Source organism: Rutilus rutilus, assembly GCF_951802725.1.
Source record: "Rutilus rutilus genome assembly, chromosome: 7".
NCBI lineage: Eukaryota > Metazoa > Chordata > Actinopteri > Cypriniformes > Leuciscidae > Rutilus > Rutilus rutilus.
The window spans coordinates 16312930-16332830 of record NC_140221.1 but is presented as its reverse complement, the minus strand read 5'-3'; the positions used below and the strand labels follow the sequence as shown (position 1 = coordinate 16332830).

General features: G+C 35.5%; 2 protein-coding genes across 5 annotated transcripts; one reads left to right on the top strand and one right to left on the bottom strand.

Annotated features, from left to right (window-relative positions):
• Positions 1 to 1968: 1968 nt before the first annotated feature.
• On the top strand, positions 1969 to 5188 carry cplx4b (complexin 4b). Its single transcript, XM_084414053.1, has 3 exons — positions 1969 to 2249; positions 2501 to 2588; positions 4403 to 5188. The coding sequence occupies exons 1-3, from the start codon at positions 2185 to 2187 to the stop codon at positions 4628 to 4630; spliced, it is 381 nt and encodes a 126-aa protein (XP_084270179.1). The 5' UTR covers positions 1969 to 2184; the 3' UTR covers positions 4631 to 5188.
• A 761-nt stretch (positions 5189 to 5949) lies between these two features.
• On the bottom strand, positions 5950 to 19218 carry malt1 (MALT paracaspase 1). Of its 4 annotated transcripts, none has more exons than XM_084414049.1 (18): positions 19085 to 19218; positions 18021 to 18245; positions 17752 to 17918; positions 16790 to 16911; positions 16564 to 16711; positions 16306 to 16484; positions 15738 to 15837; positions 15336 to 15410; positions 14417 to 14440; positions 14308 to 14331; positions 14012 to 14215; positions 12213 to 12390; positions 12055 to 12126; positions 11840 to 11967; positions 11366 to 11515; positions 9398 to 9555; positions 6979 to 7104; positions 5950 to 6837 (listed from the first exon to the last, which is right to left on the bottom strand). In XM_084414049.1, the coding sequence occupies exons 2-18, from the start codon at positions 18167 to 18169 to the stop codon at positions 6379 to 6381; spliced, it is 2463 nt and encodes an 820-aa protein (XP_084270175.1). In that variant the 5' UTR covers positions 18170 to 18245; positions 19085 to 19218; the 3' UTR covers positions 5950 to 6378. The 4 variants fall into 4 exon arrangements, with proteins under 4 accessions (XP_084270175.1, XP_084270176.1, XP_084270177.1 ...); XM_084414050.1 differs by having other exon boundaries at positions 19056 to 19184; XM_084414051.1 differs by lacking the exon at positions 15336 to 15410.
• Between the last annotated feature and the right edge of the window lie 683 nt (positions 19219 to 19901).

Genomic DNA, 19901 nt, shown 5'->3' with positions numbered 1-19901 from the left:
AAAAATATATATATTCTGAATTCATATTTTGAATGGATCTGGGTTGGAACAAAACATGTTTATAAGTATATAAAATCCATACTTACAGTGATGTAATTAAAATAATGTAGAGCTTAATTTTTAGGCAATGTAGAAACTAAACTAATTATTATTAGACTTTGCATGACTGTAATCACACTTTCATGATTTACGGTATTAGATCAGATATAAATTGTAATAATAATATACATTTATTATTGCTGTTGTTATAATTATTATTCATATTTATCAATAATTAATTATTGCAAAGGCAACTGTAATAAGTAGTATTATAACAAGCAAACAAACAAATAATTTCCTGTAAGTGTCCCACACAAATAATCAAATTTGATGAAAAAGGTGCTTTGGGACTAATAATAGCAGCAGCAGCAGCAATAATAATAATAATAATAATTTATTTGTATTACTATTTAACAATAATCAATTTAGATGCAAATGTAATAAATAAATAAATAAATAAATAAATAAATAAATATATTTTTCATGAGAATGCCCCACACAAATAATAAAATTTTCTGAGAAAGGCTTTTTTGGATGGAAATAATAATAATAGCAACAACAACAATATAAACAATATATAACAATATAACAAAAAAAAATATATATATATGTATATATACAGAGGGGTAAATAAGTATTGAACACGTCATCATTTTTCTCAGTAAATATATTTCCAAAGGTGCTATTGACATGAAATTTTTCACCAGATGTTGGTAACAACCCAAGTAAGCCATACATACAAAGAAACAAACAAAAATAAGTTCAGAAATTAAGTTATGTGTAATAATGTGAAATGACACAGGGAAAAAGTATTGAACACATGAAGAAAGGGAGGCGCAAAAAGGCATGGAAAGCCAAGACAACTGCTGAAAACTTACAGTAATTAAAAAGCAATCCAGCACCATGTCCAGTAACACTGTATTAGTATGGTGTTCCTAATAATCCTTTAGGTGAGTGTATATATATATATACAGTGCTATGCATAAGTTTAGACACCCATGCTAAAGTTGACTAAAAAGAGGAATAAAAAATCATCTTTTGGAAATTGAACTTAATGCCTTATTAAAAAAAATTAGGAAAAATCCAACCTTTAAGGACACCAATTTTCTTTGTGAATGAATAATGTATCATAAATAAATAAATGTTAAATGTTAAAATAGCCCCACATCATCACATAGCCTTCACCATACCTAGAGATTGGCATGGTTTTATTTCAGTTAGCCTAATAGCTGGTTTGATTTGCATTGAGAGATGATCTTATGGAAAGTACTCCATGCCAATCTCTAGGTATGGTGAAGGCTACTTTAGGTATGGTGAAGGAACTTTATCAGGATGCATAGTATCCTGGATCCATGAAGTAACTGGCCTTTAAAAATAAAAATCTGCCTGCCTCTATGGGAATTTAACATAGGGGTGTCCAGACTTATGCACCCTGTATTTTAAGGAAGAACATTTATTTATTTACGATACATTATTCATTCACAAAGAAAATTGGTGTCCTTAAAGGTTGGATTTTTCCTAATTTTTTTAATTAAGGCATTAAGTTCAATTTCCAAAAGATGATTTTTTATTCCTCTTTTTAGTCAACTTTAGCATGGGTGTCTAAATGTATGCATAGCACTGTATATATATATATATATATTTATTCTTATTTAACAATAATTAATGATTGCAGATGCACCTGTAATTATTATTAGCATTCATCATAAATAAATAAATACATACATACAAACAAACATAAATAAATCCCTGAAACTGTCTGGCACAAAAAGTAAAAAAAATTGTGAAAGTTTTTTCTGCAAGGCCTTGACAAAGTTGTAAATATTGAGCAAATGATTAATCATTTCTGGCAATGGAAATAGAGGCCTCAGACGAGCTGATGGAATTTGGCAGAATATTGTTACTCTTTTTTTGGCCTGGGTCATTGTCAGGAATCAGGATGTTCTTGGTGATGCAACTTGTCTGCAGGGCTCTTGCTCAGAAAAGCCTCTCATTGGATTTACTCTGATAGACCAATCCTGGAGCTAGAACGAAGCTTGATTCAGGAAAAAAAAAGGAAAGGAGAAGTGCATCTTTCTTTTGCAAAGATCATCAGTTCACATTCATTGTGATCAGCCAGGTGAAGAAGCAGGAACAACTAGCAAAATGTCTCATGATGGAATGTCCAGGGAGGAATATGAGGAGTATCAGAAGCAGGTGGTGGAGGAAAAGTAAGTTTGAATCTCTTTTAAAGAACATTGGGTTAGAAATTAAACTCTTACTGCATTTGTGACATGGTTTATAAACTCATTGAGTATCAAATATAACTACCCTTCCAAACATTACAAGCATTACATTGGTTGAGCTGTGAAAGAAACTACATGGTAAATGCATGGTAAATGTGAGGTATGATGCTCTGTTGTTGAATGCAACTGGTGTCTTTGCTGTTCTTTTATATTCCTGTTCTCTGTGATCAATCAAGGATGGAGAGAGATGCAGAATATTCTACAAAAAAAGCAGAAAGGGCTTGTTTGAGGACTTGTTTAAGAGACAAATATCGAATTCCAAAGGTGAGAGTCCCATGCAGACGCAGATAATCCAGGAATCCTTCTCAATGATGCTTAAGGCAGAACACTACAGAAACTACATACACAAAACTTTATAGTTTTATTCCTATCCATATTAAATGTATAAAACATTTTATTCCTAAAAATATAGTGAGTATATCCAAAAATCCCCTTCGTAAAAACATGTCAACGGAATGAAACAAGAATTTTGAACCTGGCTTATGTTCTGGAAATGTATGCAAATGAGTGCATATTTAATTAGATAATCCCACATTTGGATATTTAAACATATCATTTAAGAAAATTTGTAATGTAAAAAAAAAAAAAAAAGGGTCAAATTCTTAATGTAATAAATCACCTGAAGACGTATGGAGATATCTGTTAGTATTATTATTTTTTTAATCCTATTCACCTGAGGAGTCTTGCCTTAATTGAGTTATTCCTGTCCCCGACTGACTGTAAGCAGCACATTAATAGCATCAGTTTGAAAAGATGGTTAACCTGTCACGTGTGTGAAAGCTTCCATTGCAGATTTGTGGCAGGAGATTAAGTCATAAAATGGTAAGACTAAAATAGTCACTTTGGATGAATAAGGCTTAACCACCCGCAGTGATTCTCTAAACTGAGCTTTAAAAGCACTGCTGTGATTCTAACCTGATCTCACAGGAAAACGTAACTTGTACGAGGTGGCAATTTGATGTGAATGAAAGGCCACCCCTAACCCTGCCCCTAAACCTGCCCCTAAACCTACCCGCCAATTTGCCAAAAACGTAAAATAATTACGAATTGCTGCGAGATTTCATGTCGACTGACATCTGTTGAAATGAAGATTCATTAAAGAAGAATGGTTATACTAGAAATCATCTTTAGAGAAGTCTGACTCCCTAGGGAAAATTTACAAAAATGCCAAGGGAGGTATAAGTTTTATTAATTTTATTTTTTTATTAATTTTATTAATTTGCATGGCCTTTCCAGTTGTATAAATCGGTCTTTTATGATTAGGCTACCTCATATATCCAGGTTTTTCAAGACAGGCGCCCCAATGGGTATTAAATGACCATTATTATTTTGAGAGACAATGTTATCATGGTTACACTTTATTTTACAGTGTCCTTGTTACATATGTTACATGTACTTACCATAGTAATAACAGTAAATTATGCATAATTACTTGCAACTAACCCTCAACCAAATCCTACCCTAACCCTATAGTAAGTACATGTAGTTGCTTAATATTACTCAGTACTTAAATATGTAATTACACTGTAACAACGACACCTTAAAATAGAGTGTAACCCCAAACCATCATCCTAACCCTATAGTAAGTACATGTAATAAATTATTATTACTCAGTACTTAAACGTATAATTACACTGTGATACTGACACCTTTAAATAAAGGGTTAAACTTTATTTTAAGATGTCATTGTTACAGTGTAATTATATATTTAAGTACTGAGTAATATTAAGCAACTACATGTACTTACTATAGGGTTAGGGTAGGATAAGGATTTGGTTGAGGGTTAGTTGCATGTAATTATGCATAATTTATTTTTATTACTATGGTAAGTACATGAAGCACACAAGGACACTGTAAAATAGTGTTACCGGGTTTGGTTTAGGGTTAATTGCATGTAATTATGCATAATCTATAGTTATTACTATAGTGACTACATGTAACAATTAAACTGTAAAATAAAGTGTTACCATTATAATTATTGAAGTAACTAAAAAGCGTAGTGTCACCACTTATGTGTTTGGAGTATATTATCCTTTTCAATTTAGGATTGATTGACCTGCTGATGTTTTTTTCCCCAGAGCGAACAGGACGAGATTATGATTCAGCAGGCCGGAGACGACATTGACGTGCCAGAAGAACTGCTCAAGATGGTGGATGGAGAGGCGCCACCGGAGGAGGAAAAGGAATCCATCATGGATCAAATGCAGAACCTTCAGAACATGGATATGGATCAGATCAAAGAAAAGGCTCAGGCCACATTCGTGGAGATGAAATCCAAGGCTGAGGAGAAGTGCGCTCTTATGTAACGTGTAGAAGAGGTTCAAGTTATCTAGTGTAGTTCTCTAATCTTGACACTCATTTACTTATTAATAGTTTCAATAACCCGATGTCCATCACTCTTTAAGAGATCAATGCCCTTGTTCTGAAATGCATTTATTCTTAGTTCTTTCATTTGTCCTTTTTTTCTTTTCAATCAATCTTTTTTCTTTGTTTTTCTTCTGTTGCTTGATTTTCTTTTTTTAACCAAACTGTGATCACTGAGTAATCTTAAATTGCAAAGTAAATGTTATGACTTATGACCAATATCTACATGCTAAAAGACAATCATATTTGATTCATGCACTTTTTATTTAAAAATAAAGGTTATTTTTCTAAACATCTGTTTAAAATCCACATGAAAAAGACATGTTAAAATGTAATGAGATGATGAGATTTTTTTTTATATAAATGATAATTTAACATGACTAAATACTTACAGTATGTTACAATATTTTCTGTATGATCAAATATTTTGAAGGTGCCGTAATAAGTTAGTCACATAAAGGTGAAGAAACTGTTGGAAATTAAACATGACCACCTGAGATATAATTTTTGCATCACTACCACCACCAAATGCAAATGCAAAAATAATGCAGTCAATTTATGGATGGATCACTTATAGTTCATTTATAATCTGGACATTTAAGATGGGATAGGAGACAGCTTTACCCTTAACATTCTAAACCCACAATGAAAAATCTCTCATCATTAAAGCCAAACTCAGACTACAGGAGTTTTTAAATCTTAACCGATTGTAAAATCTGGTTGCATCACGCACAAAGCCGGGGATACACTTAACGACTGTATTTTGATACTTACGATTGATCATGCCGAAATGTGCCGAGTCAGAGACAGTTGTGTTCAGTCGGAGTTCACAGTCTGTGTTTACAATCTGCTGCGGTAATTGGAAACAGTCTGTAAGTATGTTTCAGCTGGTCATTAAGTGTATCCCCAGCACTGTAGTAAAATAATGTGTATGTGCGCAGGCGCGAAGTCTTTCTTTACAAAGTGACATCGCCAACTACTTGTCTGGCATGCATAACACAGCGTTAATAGTCGTTTTCGAGGATCCGTGTGGACGGGGTCGTTTGTTGTCATATGTACAAACAAAAAACTTTTCCGTTTTTAGCACATTGTTGTCGTGTAAACGTACCCTAAATATCAAACATGTTAGATATTGTCGGGGCGGCCCCAATGTGTCTGCGAGCAGATCAGGAGGAATAAGATTTGATCTGTAAACGCCTCACATTACCAGATAATCTGGGCCGAACAACAGAACCGACCGATGCGTTTTTTTGTTTTTTTTCCGAATGTTGGGAGGGGTAAATGAAACTCCTGTAGTCTGAGTTTGACTCACTCTCATGCAGTCCGATATGTACGACTGCCTTTCTTCAGATGAACACAAATGAAGATTTTTAGCAAATAAATCCATAATCCATCTCTGTGAATGCATATAATGTAAGTGTACGGGACATCCCAAGCTGACGCTTCAAAAACCCACACAAAACTCGCTTATATCATGCTGTGCGCTATATACACACACCTATCGGTTTGCTTCGGAAGACATTCATGATTCATCAATTGGGGTCATATGGGTTACCATCGTGTTTGTTTTCAGTGGTTTTTCAACTTTGAGGGTCCCATCCACTTGCATTATGAACTCGCAGAGATGGATTATTATTCGAAACATTTTCGTTTGTGTTCATCTGAGAAAAAAAACGCATTGTGTGCTCAATCAAGGATGGTTATAGATTTGCAAACTATTCATGAACTCATTCTGCATGTCATCAATGTCATCAGTGGTCTCAATGGGAATGCTCGGTGGGTTCCGGAAGGGTGAGCATGGCATGTTCTCGTATTCATGCGTATGGTCACCGTGCAATCGAAGGTCCCCATAACCCCCCACAGCTCCGTGGAGATGCTCGCAGACGTTGAGGTAGGGGTTGGCGTACTGCTGGGTGAAGCAGGGACCCTGGCCGTGGAAGCGGCGGTCAGACGCGGGACTGTGGCTGGGACTGGTCGAGGGACTGTGCGGCATGGGACACGTCAGCTGGCAGCTGTTCTTCCTGGTGGGGCGGTTGAGATCCAGTTTGGCGGTGAGGGGCTTGCCGATGTTAACGTCCATGTTCCACTGGACCAGGTCATCTAGGCAGTTAAACTGGACTTGAAGGCAGACAGTTAAAGCTAGTTCCTCCTGTAAAACGGGAAGAAAGTGTGAGAAGAAAAAAAAGGGATCAATGTAGTTTTGAATTAAATCTTAAATGCATTGTAAAGCTCAATCTAGCTAAAGACCTATTGTGAATCTTTCTAGGTTGTGATGAGTCTAGAGATGTACCTTGAGTTTCTGCACTGAGCTGAGTCTGGTGTAGAGGCAGTGCTGAGGAAGACTGCCTGAAAGTAAGAAGCTTCCCGTTTCTTCCAGAGTTTCCTTATTCATCAGCTTAGGGTCTACATCCAGGTCCTTCAAAGTCAGATTCAAAACATTCATGTGTATCGCAAATACATGTCAAGAAACACAGGTCATGTAAAATGTTAAGACTGCTATTAATCCAAATAAGATTATACAAAAAAAAAAAAAAAAAGATTAGTTATACTGTATAGCTAAATAAGTTGCTCAAAAGTTTGGGGTCGGTATGATTTTTTATGTTTTTGAAAAAACACTTATACTCTCCAAGGCTGCATTCCATTAAGAAAAAAAGAAGTTATATTGTGGGGGAAAATTCTAGTTTAATATATTGTTAAATGTACTTTATTACTGTGATGGCAAAGCACCATTACTCCAGTCTTCAGTGTCACGTGATCCTTCAGAAATCATTCTAATATGCTGATTTGCTGCTCAAGAAACATTTATTCTTATCATCAATGTTAAATGATCAATGTTATGATCAATGCTTCTTAGTTTTTTTTATGGAAACCATTACAAGATTCTTTGATGACTATAAAGTACAGAGGAACTTATTATGACCGCCGCTAGCATAGCTAGCGAAAGCGGTCATATAGGGATTGTCAAAGTTTTTTTTTTTTTTTTTTTTTTTATCTACTGAATTTTTCATCAACGATACCAGGGACACCGAAACACCAGGGAACATGAAATTTGGTGGGCATGTAGGCCCACTAGACTTTTACGGAAAAATTTCGTTTGGTCCCCGGGGGCCACTCCCCCCCCCGCGCTGGGCCCCCCCAAACCCAAAAAATGCAGTTTTTCCTAAATAACTACCTGAACCGTGGCACCGAGGATGAAGAAATTTTTATGGTATGTTGGTCTTAAGGGCCCACATCAACCTAGCCCATAATCACTCATTTGTGATTTGCGCCCCTCCCATAAAAAATGAAAATGCAATATTATTCTGCTTTAATCGCCCCTATCTTCAGTTGAGATGTTCAGAACTGCACCATATTTCATGTGTATGATTAACTTGACATCCTCTGGGGGTATGCTAAGTTTCGTAGAATTTCATCCATGGGGGGGTATAAAATAAATTCATTTATGTGCACATTTAGTGACTGTACACTCATCGGCCTGTAGATGGTGCTGTTGAGCGAAGGGTTGCTGGTTTAGGATGATACTGTCACACACACACATGCAGGAATACAAACAAACGCAAGCATGCACACACACTGACATCCACATGCACAGACACACACACACACGCGCACACACATGTACGCACGCATACATACACGCACAGACACACACATACACAAACACACACACATACACACACACATACACACACACAGACAGACATGCACATACTACTACTTTTTTTTAGGTATCAGCCATATACCCGATTTACCAATACCCAATGTGTTATGCTTGGGCAGTATACTAATGAGGTGGGTGGGACATGTTTCATGCCATGTTAGATCACATCCTGAGAGTCTACGCTTTCAGAAAATATATAGTTTATAATATTATTATTTATTTGTTCTTCCCTTTTATTATACAACAGTTTCAACATTATGCATGTGACAGTTAGACTTATATTGGTAGATACAATGCCTTAAACATAGATAAAATTAGTATCAGTGAATTCATTTACATAACTTTTAATGTAACCTCTGTCCTCTGATTCTTGCAAAATCCTCACATTTCATATAATATTTTACATCCTATGAATACATTTTAGCAGCGTTATGGACATAACATGAAATACACACACTTTACAAGTGTCCTACAAACTCTGTAAATTATTAAACAAACTACCAATGTAGCATGAAAAAGACTTGCTTGAACACAATAAGTGTGTTTTTGAAACTCATTTTTATAATACATTATGTAGGGAAAACCACTGTTATGAATGTGACATTTTCACATTACGGATGTTAAGTGTCTAAACTAATGACTTTTGATATAAAACTTAAATAGTAATAGCAAATAATTACAAAACTCTAAATTATCCATGATCCACAGGAATACTCCAGACAGTCTTTTAAAATATACAACTTATATACAGCAATACAGCCAAATTGCTCCACGTCATTTATTTTTGTGGAAAGCCAGTGCAGGCCTGAGTGGCGGTCATATTTTGTACCGCCATGCGGTACATCTAGTTTGAAACAGATGTTTTGTATCATTATAAATGTGATTACTGTCACTTTTGATTAATTTAATGCATCCTTGCTGAATAAAAGTATACTTTAAAAAGCGTTGCTTAAAAAATCATCTGAAAATCTTACTGGTTTTGAATATGAATATGAATAAATATTGCATTGCAGATTCTTTCTTCAAAATAAAAACAAAGACCACTTACCAGAGGAAGGTTAGTTATGTGCGCCTGGCATGCCAGCATCTCCTCTGACTTTTTCACAATGCTGGTGTAGATGACCAGCACATTGGAGAACTCAGCAGCAAAGTCCATTTTTATCTGAACTCCACACTCAAAGTCCAGAATTTTGCTCTCCGGCAGTTCTGGGTTAAAACAGATGCAAAATGTTAGTTTGATTCCCAGTACTATTTCACTTATCTGGAATTATCATCTGTGTTAAAGGTATAGTTCAAAATGAAAATTCTGTCATCATTTACTCAGCCTCATGTTGTTCCAAACCTGTATGACTTTCTTTCTTCTGCTGAACACAAAAGAAGATATTTTAAAGAATATGGGTAACTAAACAGTTGATTGACTTTCAAAGTATGGAAAAAAAATAAAATACTATGAATGTCAATGGGAAGGGAACATCAACTGTTTGGTTTGTTTGTTTGTTTTCAGGTTCAGGTTTGAAACAGCTTGAGGGGGGAGTAAATTATGACATAATTTTCATTTTTGGGTGAACAATCCCTTTAATATCATCAACAATATTTTGGGGGGTTTTAGTGGAGTATTGTCAACAATGAAAAAGAGGTGAAAATCATCATTCAATCACCATAATTTTGTAGCAAAATAAAAATGCACTGAACATTTGTTAGAGAAAAAGGATATGGTTGATTAAAATAAACCAAATTAACTGTTACTTTATGTAATAAATGATAAAAAAAATTATTTTTATTATTTTATTTTTATTTATTTGGTCTAATAACTGATTGTGATTTTAACACTAGAACTGCCATGGCGGTCATTTTGACCGTTTTGAATTTTATATCTGCAACAACTTTGTTGAAAAAATAAATACAATCCTGCTGGTACCTGACTTTTCCTGAAAGTGTCTGTATTTTCATTTAAAATGTTTTTCATATAAATTACACATAAGGCAAAAAAACAAATGAACATATTTACCTATTTCGGCCATAGACGGTCATATTGACCGCACTGAATTTCACGGTATTATTATAGGCTATAGCCTACCAATATACACAACAATAAAATGTGGTAAAAAATACACTAAACATATTCAACAACAAATCATTTAAATGTAATGATATTCAGAACAGAACAAGAATGAAAAAATAACTATAAACAAGCCAAAATGAAATACTTTATAAGCGAAAGTGAAAGTAAGCGGCGTTAGGCTCACGTAGGCTAACTCTCTAATTAGAATCAAAATGTTTCAACATTTGCGATGTATTTGGATGGTAAACTATTCTTTATTTATAGGCTTTGTACTTCACTCACGTTCCAATATCGACGGAAAAAATCATCCTGTAGTCTTCACATGCGCAAAATGGTACGAATTGTACTACTGACAAACAGAGCAGTGGAATTTTTATATGTTAGGTTGACTATTTTATTATTATATTTTATTATGGCTATAATGAACAGGCTGCAATGTCAAGATTGCAATGCTGGAATATGGTGTGTGTGTGTGTGTGTGTTTGTGTCGGCGGGCGCGGGCGCGATCGAACAGTGGAAACATGAAAACATATAGGCTACTCCTTCATTTTGTTCAGGACATCGATATTATTTATTTATAAATGTATAATTAAACTTGTTTAAATGTACAGTTTGGTGTTGTTTTGTTTTTAAAAGACATCCTAATATAATAAATGCATTAATCTCTCAATTGGGTATTTATCATTAAAGATATAGAGTTTGGAATCTAGTGGTCAAAATGACCGCTTGCGGCAGTTCTAGTAGTTATGGAACTGATACATTTAAAAAAAAAATCATCTTTCACATTACTTGCAACTAAAACGTAATTTTCAAAATATGCATTTTTTGTAATTATTAATATTCTGCTTAAATTGAACTAAAATGACCACTGCTTGCATCTAGACAAAACCTTTAAACCTTTTTTATACTGTTATGTATTTGAGTTGCACAATATGTTGAAGTAGCTGAAAATACCATGTGCTTTAGACCAGAGCAGGTTGTGTGCCTCGGCTGGATGGGAGTAGTCCCCGGGGCGGATGGGATCGGTGAGGGAACGTCTCTCAGACAGGCTGCTGCGGATCTCTAGAGCCTGCTTACCCTTTGTGGGGTCAAACTGACCCATATCTACAAATAATCAGTACAGTTCTTTGATAATGAAGACACACATCAAGCACACGTAGATGAACTATACATGTTTGACATATTTCAATTATAGTTTATTTATTTGAATATCTAAATTGATCTTTGAAATGACAACGTATAATGTTTACTAGAAGTAAAGTTAAAGTAAAGTAAAGTAAACTAGAAGTTATATAGTCATAGTGCAAAATAGTAGTACTCTTTTCAGATCAGTTAATCATTTGTTTGAGCTTAATGGACCTGCATTTAACTATTAAAAGCTGTAACGCTTCATTTAACTTCAACATGCTATGCTCATGGTTCACTCACCTTCAGCCACACTGTCCAGCAGAACAGTTATCTTCTCATCCTCTAGGAGGCGCTCTTTCAGGAATTTGATAAAGACTCCATTGGTGAATCCACTTGAACTCAATTCAAAAGCCTCAGCATCTTGGCAGCTTCACAAAAATAATATATAATGGGGTAATATGTCAGATAGAGAACATAATGTACTTCAGCTTGTTATTTTTGGATGAAAAACTCACGTTGCATATCCAAAAACAATATTGGCTGTGACTTTGAGCATGACATTTGGCATGGCGTCGTCATGAACATTTCTGAAACAATGTACTAGTATTAGAATGATGACAACCAATGTGAATATGTTGTATTATCCTCCCTTTTAAAACCACGAAATCCCCACCTTTTCCTGCACATATCCAGGAGGAAGACATTGAGTCCAGTCTCCTTCTCCTGCATCAGTTTCAGAATGCTCTGAACACAGAGACAGTTGCCTGAGCGGTATGGATTTGGGGCATCCACGGGCACCATGAAGCTGTTCCCAAAGTTCTCATAACCATGTCCAGCATAATACAACAAACCTACAAGGAGGAGAAATCATCAAAGAGTCAGTTCAGCCAAAAAAAAAGAAAATCCTGTCACCATTTACTCACCCTCATGTCGTTCCAAAGCCACATAACTTCCTTTCTACTGTCAAACACAGAAGAAGGTATTTTAAATATTGTCTAGTCTGTTCTATCCCATATAACGAGAGCGGATGGTGAATTGCATTGTCAATAAAAAAAGTACCATAAAGGTAGTCTAATTTAACTTGTGCGCTGAAGTCAAATGATTGCTTTGCAAGTTATTTAATGAAAATCTTCATTTGAACTTGCGTACATATTGGGCATATGATGATATCAAATTTTCGTATCACAATGGTTGCTGAAACATTTTTATCAAGGTAAACGGTATTATCACAGTATTGAATTTAAGTTTAAATAACTTTAAACTTAAAGCAAGTTTAATAACTTTTTTAAATAACAAAAAGAACCTTGAACATTTAAATTCAATAAACATTGCACAATAAAATTCAAGTGCAAAAGGGCACAACTATAAAGAACAGAACATTTTAAACAATATCAGGATATCTTTTCTGGACTGGCATGTTTTAGTCTAGATTGTTTGAACAAATGTTTGAAAAATAATATTAAAGTTATCATGAAATCAAAATGGACAATTCTTGTTTTTATGGAATATTGCAATATTTATTATAAATGATTTATCCGTGCACATTTTTTTTAATTCATGTGCCCTCATTATCTTTAATCTAAATAACTCCCATTCTCTCTTGCAGCAACGTCTCTTCTCTAATGACGTTTCTCTCAGCGCAAGGGCGAAACAATCTGTCAATCACATGAGATCACAGCGATAGCAAACAACAACGATCCAAAGATCCAATCAATACCCGACAGACAAAATCAAGTCCCACCCTACATTTTATCTTGTTCAAGAAACCGTTTCAATCGGATATACGTCACAATAGGGAAGAAAAGACTATTGTTTCATGCCGACTTAAAGTATTTAAATAAATAATAAGCATTTTCACGGCTTGTCTGCCATTTTTGTTCTGACCAATGTGAAAATCGGACTAAATATGTCAATTTTGATGAAAAAGCAACTAATTTGCATTCTAAAAATCTAAACAATTTGGATAATAAGGTATCTGGAATTATTTATACAGTTAATTACCACAATATTATACCAAATATCAGCACAAGCTTACATATTTAAACATGGCACATTCAAATGTGTTGTGCCAAGTTTGGCATCAAAGATGTCAAATGCCATTAGTTCTTTTGTCTAATATCTGATAAGTGACACGCCGAGTGTTAATATGTGTGAAAGCATAAAAAGATGGGAAGTGTGATCTCCTTTTGTGCTCCACAGAAGAAATACAATTATACAGGTTTGGATTGGAATGACATGAGGGTGAGAAAATATTGTAACTAATAGTCTCCTAATCACCTCTGAATTCAGCATTCAACCAATTAGTTGTACTGTAGTTTTACATATTGCAAGATGGCATGGTTATTATGGCAATTATATACTTTCCAAAAATCATGTTTGTTTGATCTTTCAAGGCAATTACCATGTTTATAGTAGTCTGCTATAAAACGTAGTATACTACGGTAGCATAAACTATAGCAGAAGCCACAGTACCATAAACTCCCTTATGAAGCAGAGATAAGAATTCCTCCACGGCGTTCCGCATCTCTGACTCGGTCAGATCCAGCAGAGACACCACTTTAAAGTTGAGCTGCCGCAGCAGATTAGTTAGGTCGTACACATCCACCATGGGCGCCTTCAGCTGCGGGTGGTTTCGATATGTGAGGTTACCGATCAGAAGGGCCACTTTGTCTGTAGCTGAAAGGAGAAACACATATTCACTGTGAAAAATGAGAGACTCCAGCCATTTTGAGTTAAATTAATTCATAGAATATATTTGGTCTGCTCACCATAAGGTTTCTCAAGACTGTAATCTGATGAAAAAAGTCATAATCATTCACTGACGTACTAAAAGCAAGAAATCTTCAAGACCGAATGTAATGGGAACACAAAACTTACCCTTCTCAATAGTCAGAAAGTCATCTGAAAAAGAGAAACGTATATAGTAGGTATTTAGAGGATTCTTCTCCGAAGGCATATGATGATGACAATAATGAAAAGAAAGTTTATAGATCACAAACAGAATACATTTTAAAGACGGAAAAATTACATCCTGCCATAGTGAACCCTTAATGCCAGTTCACCCTCAAGTTGTTTCAAACCTGTATTATTTTCTGTCTTCTGCTGAACACAAAGGAAGATATTTTGAAGAATGTCAATAACCAGACAGTTGATGGACACCACTGATTTACATAGTAGGGAAAAAAAATACTATGGAAGACAATGGTGTCCATCAACTGTCTGGTTACCAACATTCTTCAAAATATCTTCTTTTGTCTTCAGCAGAGGAAAGAAACTCATACAGGTTTGAAACAACTTGAGGGTGAGTAAATGATGACAGAATGTTCATTTTTAAGAAAAAATATTTTGTCACACATTTGGTCATGTTCTCACACTGCACTCTTTACCATTTCAATGGAAAGTTCTCATTTTTGCAACAGACATGCAGAGCTGCATTACTGAAGGCATCAGATCTACCAGTGTTCTCCACCACCTCAACCAGTAAGAGTAGTCAAGAGAGTAGGGAAAAACATTTAAAGGCGGTTTCCGGGTTCAATACAAGCTCAACGGTGGCACACCGTCGATTAGCACAGAAAGAAAAAACATGTTTAATGTAATGCATTTCACATTGTTTATGCTATTGCTGTAGATGGAGCTTGTTTTGAACCTGAAACGTTCATTAAAAGTTGTTAGGTTAGCATGCATTAGCATTAATCGGCATGACACTATGATGATTAGGTATGACATGCACCAGATTCAGATTGATACCAAAAAGTCCCTAGATGTTAGAGAGGTGCCACTACATATTACATAATACCTTCAGAGCACTCCATTGCTCCTGAAATTTGTAGAGATATTCTTGGATCTTTCATTTCAGAATGGCAAGGATTTTCTTGAGGAGGAACAAGGGGTTGGACCACAAAATGAGTGTATATAAAGTGAACCTAAAAAGAGAGCAGCTCACACTTCTTTCAATAAGGCAGTCCACTAACACTGCCATACAAATCAACATTGTGCTTTTAGAGGTCCCACATAGAGGTTACCGTCTCTGCACTAGAGTTGGATAGGATACAGTTAACATTGCAAAGACCATTTCTTGGTATCCTAGCTATATCATCCTGGAGTTATTTATATTAGAATTACTACTGTTCAGAACACTGATTTGATCTGAAAACATCTAACCAAAGAATAGATATAAAACAAAAGACTTGATCCATACCAGAAACAACAACATCAACTTCATTGCTCCATGTTCGTTCATTAGTGCAGAAGATCTCGCAGCGATATCTTCCCTGGTGCTCTGGCAACAAATTCTTGACCTAGTTTAAGCCAAAACATATTATTCAATCACTCTCACTTCACTGAAAAAAAAAAAAGTTGTAAATAAAACAGATTACTGGAGCATGTTTTACAAGAAAATTCAATCTGTTCATCATATTAAGCGATCGAGTCTCTTAAGAAAATTTGGACTAAAGCGCTCGATTCATATGGATTAGTTTAACAATGTCTTTATGCACTCAAAGTGCTAGATGCGTAGCTGTCAATGGAGATACAGAAATCTCTCAGATTTTATTTAAAAGATCTTCATTTGTGTTTTAAAGATGAACGAATTTTGGAACGAATAACCCTTTTGGTTGAACTAACCCTTTAAAAATGTCACGTTTAATTCTTTACTTGCTGATTCTTTGTATTTATGTGTGAAATTTGCTACTAATTGCTGAGTGAAACGGTCTCAGTAATGAAATACAGTACACTATAAAGTACAATTGAAAATGTTATCCTCTTACAGTGTACTTCCTCCTGTTGGCTTTTATGATCGGCACCCCGTTTCTGTACCATTGATATTGTGGAAGGGGTCTTCCAATTGCTCCACACTCCAGATAGAGTATATCACCCACCAGCAGCCTTTGAGGCTGAGGCTGGATCAGGACCCTCGGCCTGCCCTCTGCTCCCAAAGACACTAGTCCTGTACAAAAAAACATCAGTGACACGCAGTGACAATATCATGACAATTCAACCAAATGTCTCTCTTGTCTCTGCTTTACCATATCTTGGTGGAACATCAAGGACGTCTACTTGGGCCCAGTGACTGAACTCATATGCGTTTCCACAGTTCACTCTACAGATGTAAAACCCTGCATCTTTGACCTGGACTGGGCTGAACACCAGGTCTGGGGAAGAGCTGTTATATACCTGAAGGGTTGCGTTAGTTAAATGATCGTGTGAATGACAGACAATTAATTGTTCCTCACTGTAATCTCCTGAGTTTACCTCTTCTGTTTTCTTAAACCACTGGAACTGCACATGCGAAGCACCAACAGCACAACAGCTGAGACGAAGGTTATGTCCGGCAATGACAGCCACTGACTGCGGCTGGACGAGGATTTGAATTCCTGTGAGATCGATTGAGAAAACAGCATCTGAAAGTGGCTTATGAATGCAAATAAATCACTTATGGCTATATCTACATAGAATCTATGCCAGGAATTTCTGCAGAATTTAAATGCATGTGATTTAAAGAGTTGTGCGTTTGTTCCTTAAATATTTTAGCAAATTTTATAATGTTCTCAAATACCAATAAGAGTGTAAAGGTGCGGCCACATTTGGCGAATTTTTGCAGGCAAAATCCAGTCATTTCAATAGCAATCCACAATATCAGGAATTTCGTGTGAAGCCAAACGTTTTCTGTCTGATGTTCAAACTGGTCACGCGGATTTGCCACATTAATCAACAGAAAGCTGACTGGTTTGAAAGTGATTTCTGCAAAATTTTGCCGAAATTGAGTGACCACACCTTAATACTTTCTTTTTAACACATTTTACCATATTACATCCATTTCACACACTGTGAAAAATTATATGATCAATAAGTTATGACAACATATGTTTTTACACTGCTTTAACTCATCAAAATTAAGAAATATTTTTGAGTGTAATTTTTAAGTCAGTTTAATGTAATTTAAGTTTAAATGACTTCAAAGTCCAAGTTGATTGTACTTAGAAATTTAAGGCAGCAACTCATTTTTACAGTGCAGAATTCAGATTTTCTTTGATAATCAGTACCAAAAAAATGTTCTGTGTGGGCATGAGACAAATGTTACAAGTATTTCACTTTAAGACTGTAAATATTAAATATCTGAGTACAACACAAACAACGTAAGATAATGTGATGCAGCACTGTACTGTTGAGACATAAACTCTCTCTTTACGATGTTTCCACAAAGGAAGTTGTACCTGGAGGTTTAAGGAACTGCAGCCCATCCGTATGACCCATGATATGTAGAAACTCAACCAGTTCACCCAACATACATCCTTGATCTCCCATGAGTTTGAGCAGAGTGCGGGAGGGACTCCCTTCCGCCTCCAAAGCCTTCAGAGAACACATGTCCATATCATTGAGACTGTCCATGTGAGTGGAAGGAGAAAACAAGAAAAAGACTGTGAGTTTATTCGTATGTATTACAATAAAAGGAAAAGTGAATAAAGACAAATAGAGTTGTTACCTCACTTTGAATCGCCTGTCACTGTTCACAATCTCCCCCAGTTTTCGCCATCCCTTATTGTTGGCCTTATCAAGAGACTCACAGAGTCTCTTTAACACAGATTCTTTCAAGAAATTTATGTTCAAAGAGTTATCATTCAAATCTGACATGATTGAGGATAATGGCTCATCCACAACTGTGATTGGCTGATCTGCTGAACTCAGGTTTAAATGTTCAGCAAAGCACCTGCAATATGGGACATTGACATGACATTTCAGACAGTGTCCCGAGATGTGACATACTTCATATGAAAGATATAAAAAAAGATTTTCAGACAGCTGAAATGAACAGCAAAAAATCATGAAATAAAAAACTTAAAATACCTCAAATATAAACTTTACCTTAAACATTTGTATAATATTTAGCCTAAAAATCTACAACCTTATACAACCTGACTTCATTAAATTATGGCAGATAAAGTTTTTTTTATGGGTCAGCTAGCCTAAGTGAAAGTAGCTATAGGGTTAGTTCAATTAAAATGTCAAATTCAGTCATAATTTGCAAACCTTCATGATGTTCCAAACCTGAAAGACTTTATTTATGTCCGTGGAATACAAATTAATGGGATGTTAGAGAGAATGACAGTCACCAAGTCACCATTGTATCAAAATGCAATGAAACTGAATGGAGGCACTTTCATTTCTTTCTTTTTTTTCTCTTCCACATAAGAAAATAAGTCGATACGGGTTTGGAACAGAGGTTTGGAACGAGAAGAAGATGAGTATAACCTACATAAGGGCAACATTTTAATTTCTTGTACTACCTTTAAGATAGTTTCACTTTTTACAGTGACTTCAACAACCGCACATCGAGTGATGAAGGTTTGTAGCCTAAACTATGAAGGTTTGTAAACTATGTGGCAGCGCGCCATTCCTTCCTATTTTTTATTTTCAAATGCAGATTACTACTCAACTGTATGAATTTCTAAAAGTAAATGTTTATGGAAACAAACAGAGATAAAACAGATTAGAATTCACCACGAAAAAAAAGTAATACCAGAAAGAGTGTAAACATCGGTCGCATACCACAGGCAGATCAGGTGTTCACATGTATCCCATTATTATACGTGTATCCCATTAATCTTTCGCTGCACTGACTGATGCGGGGAAATCCAACTTACAAAGCATACGTGTGTGTATGCATCACTTCCTGATGTCAAACAAAGAGGAAGGTGTTCTCGTCTCTCCCGAGTTCAAAGAGTCCTTAAACGGAAGTGTGTTCTTAAAGTCAAAAAGAGATAGAGACTTGCTGTTCATAACGTATACGTGCTTTTCAAACGATTACTTCACACACACACACACACACACACACACACACACACACACACACACACACACACACACACACACACACACACACACAGTTTAGTTGATTAATGGCCAGACCATCAATGATATTCAGTATAATGGTGTGTAACTATCTCCTCTGCCACATTACTACACTTAATATGCTGTGGGCCTATATTTTTTACAGTTTGCTCACAGTGTGAGTACAGAGGTTCTCAACCTTTCTGACTCCAAGTCTTGACTGACTCCAATACTTTTTGACTCCTTTATGACTTTTACAGTTGTTCATGATTTAGCTATTGGATAATGATTAAGAGTAGGGTTTTAAAAAAAGATGTTTTACTCAATTTCTATCCACTAAAATATTTTAGAGTTTGGCATAACTAGAAAAATGTATATTCATTGCACAAAATGCACATGAAGTTATAGCCTACACTGCAAACAAAATTTTCTTAGTATTTTTGTCTTGGTTTCTATTGCAAATATAAAAAAGTCTTAAATCAAGCTACATTTACTTAATTAAGATATTAACCCCCGGTTTCACAAACAAGGCTTA

Coding starts and splice junctions, on each gene's coding strand:
- malt1 (XM_084414049.1), bottom strand. CDS start 18,169: ATGTCAGATTTGAATGATAACTCTTTGAACATAAATTTCTTGAAAGAA. Junction 16,712..16,789: donor GGTTTAAGAAAACAGAAGAG/GTAAACTCAGGA, acceptor GCAACCCTTCAG/GTATATAACAGCTCTTCCCC. Junction 16,485..16,563: donor TGATGTTCCACCAAGATATG/GTAAAGCAGAGA, acceptor TTTTTTGTACAG/GACTAGTGTCTTTGGGAGCA.
- cplx4b (XM_084414053.1), top strand. CDS start 2,185: ATGTCTCATGATGGAATGTCCAGGGAGGAATATGAGGAGTATCAGAAG. Junction 2,250..2,500: donor AAGCAGGTGGTGGAGGAAAA/GTAAGTTTGAAT, acceptor TGATCAATCAAG/GATGGAGAGAGATGCAGAAT. Junction 2,589..4,402: donor ACAAATATCGAATTCCAAAG/GTGAGAGTCCCA, acceptor TTTTTTCCCCAG/AGCGAACAGGACGAGATTAT.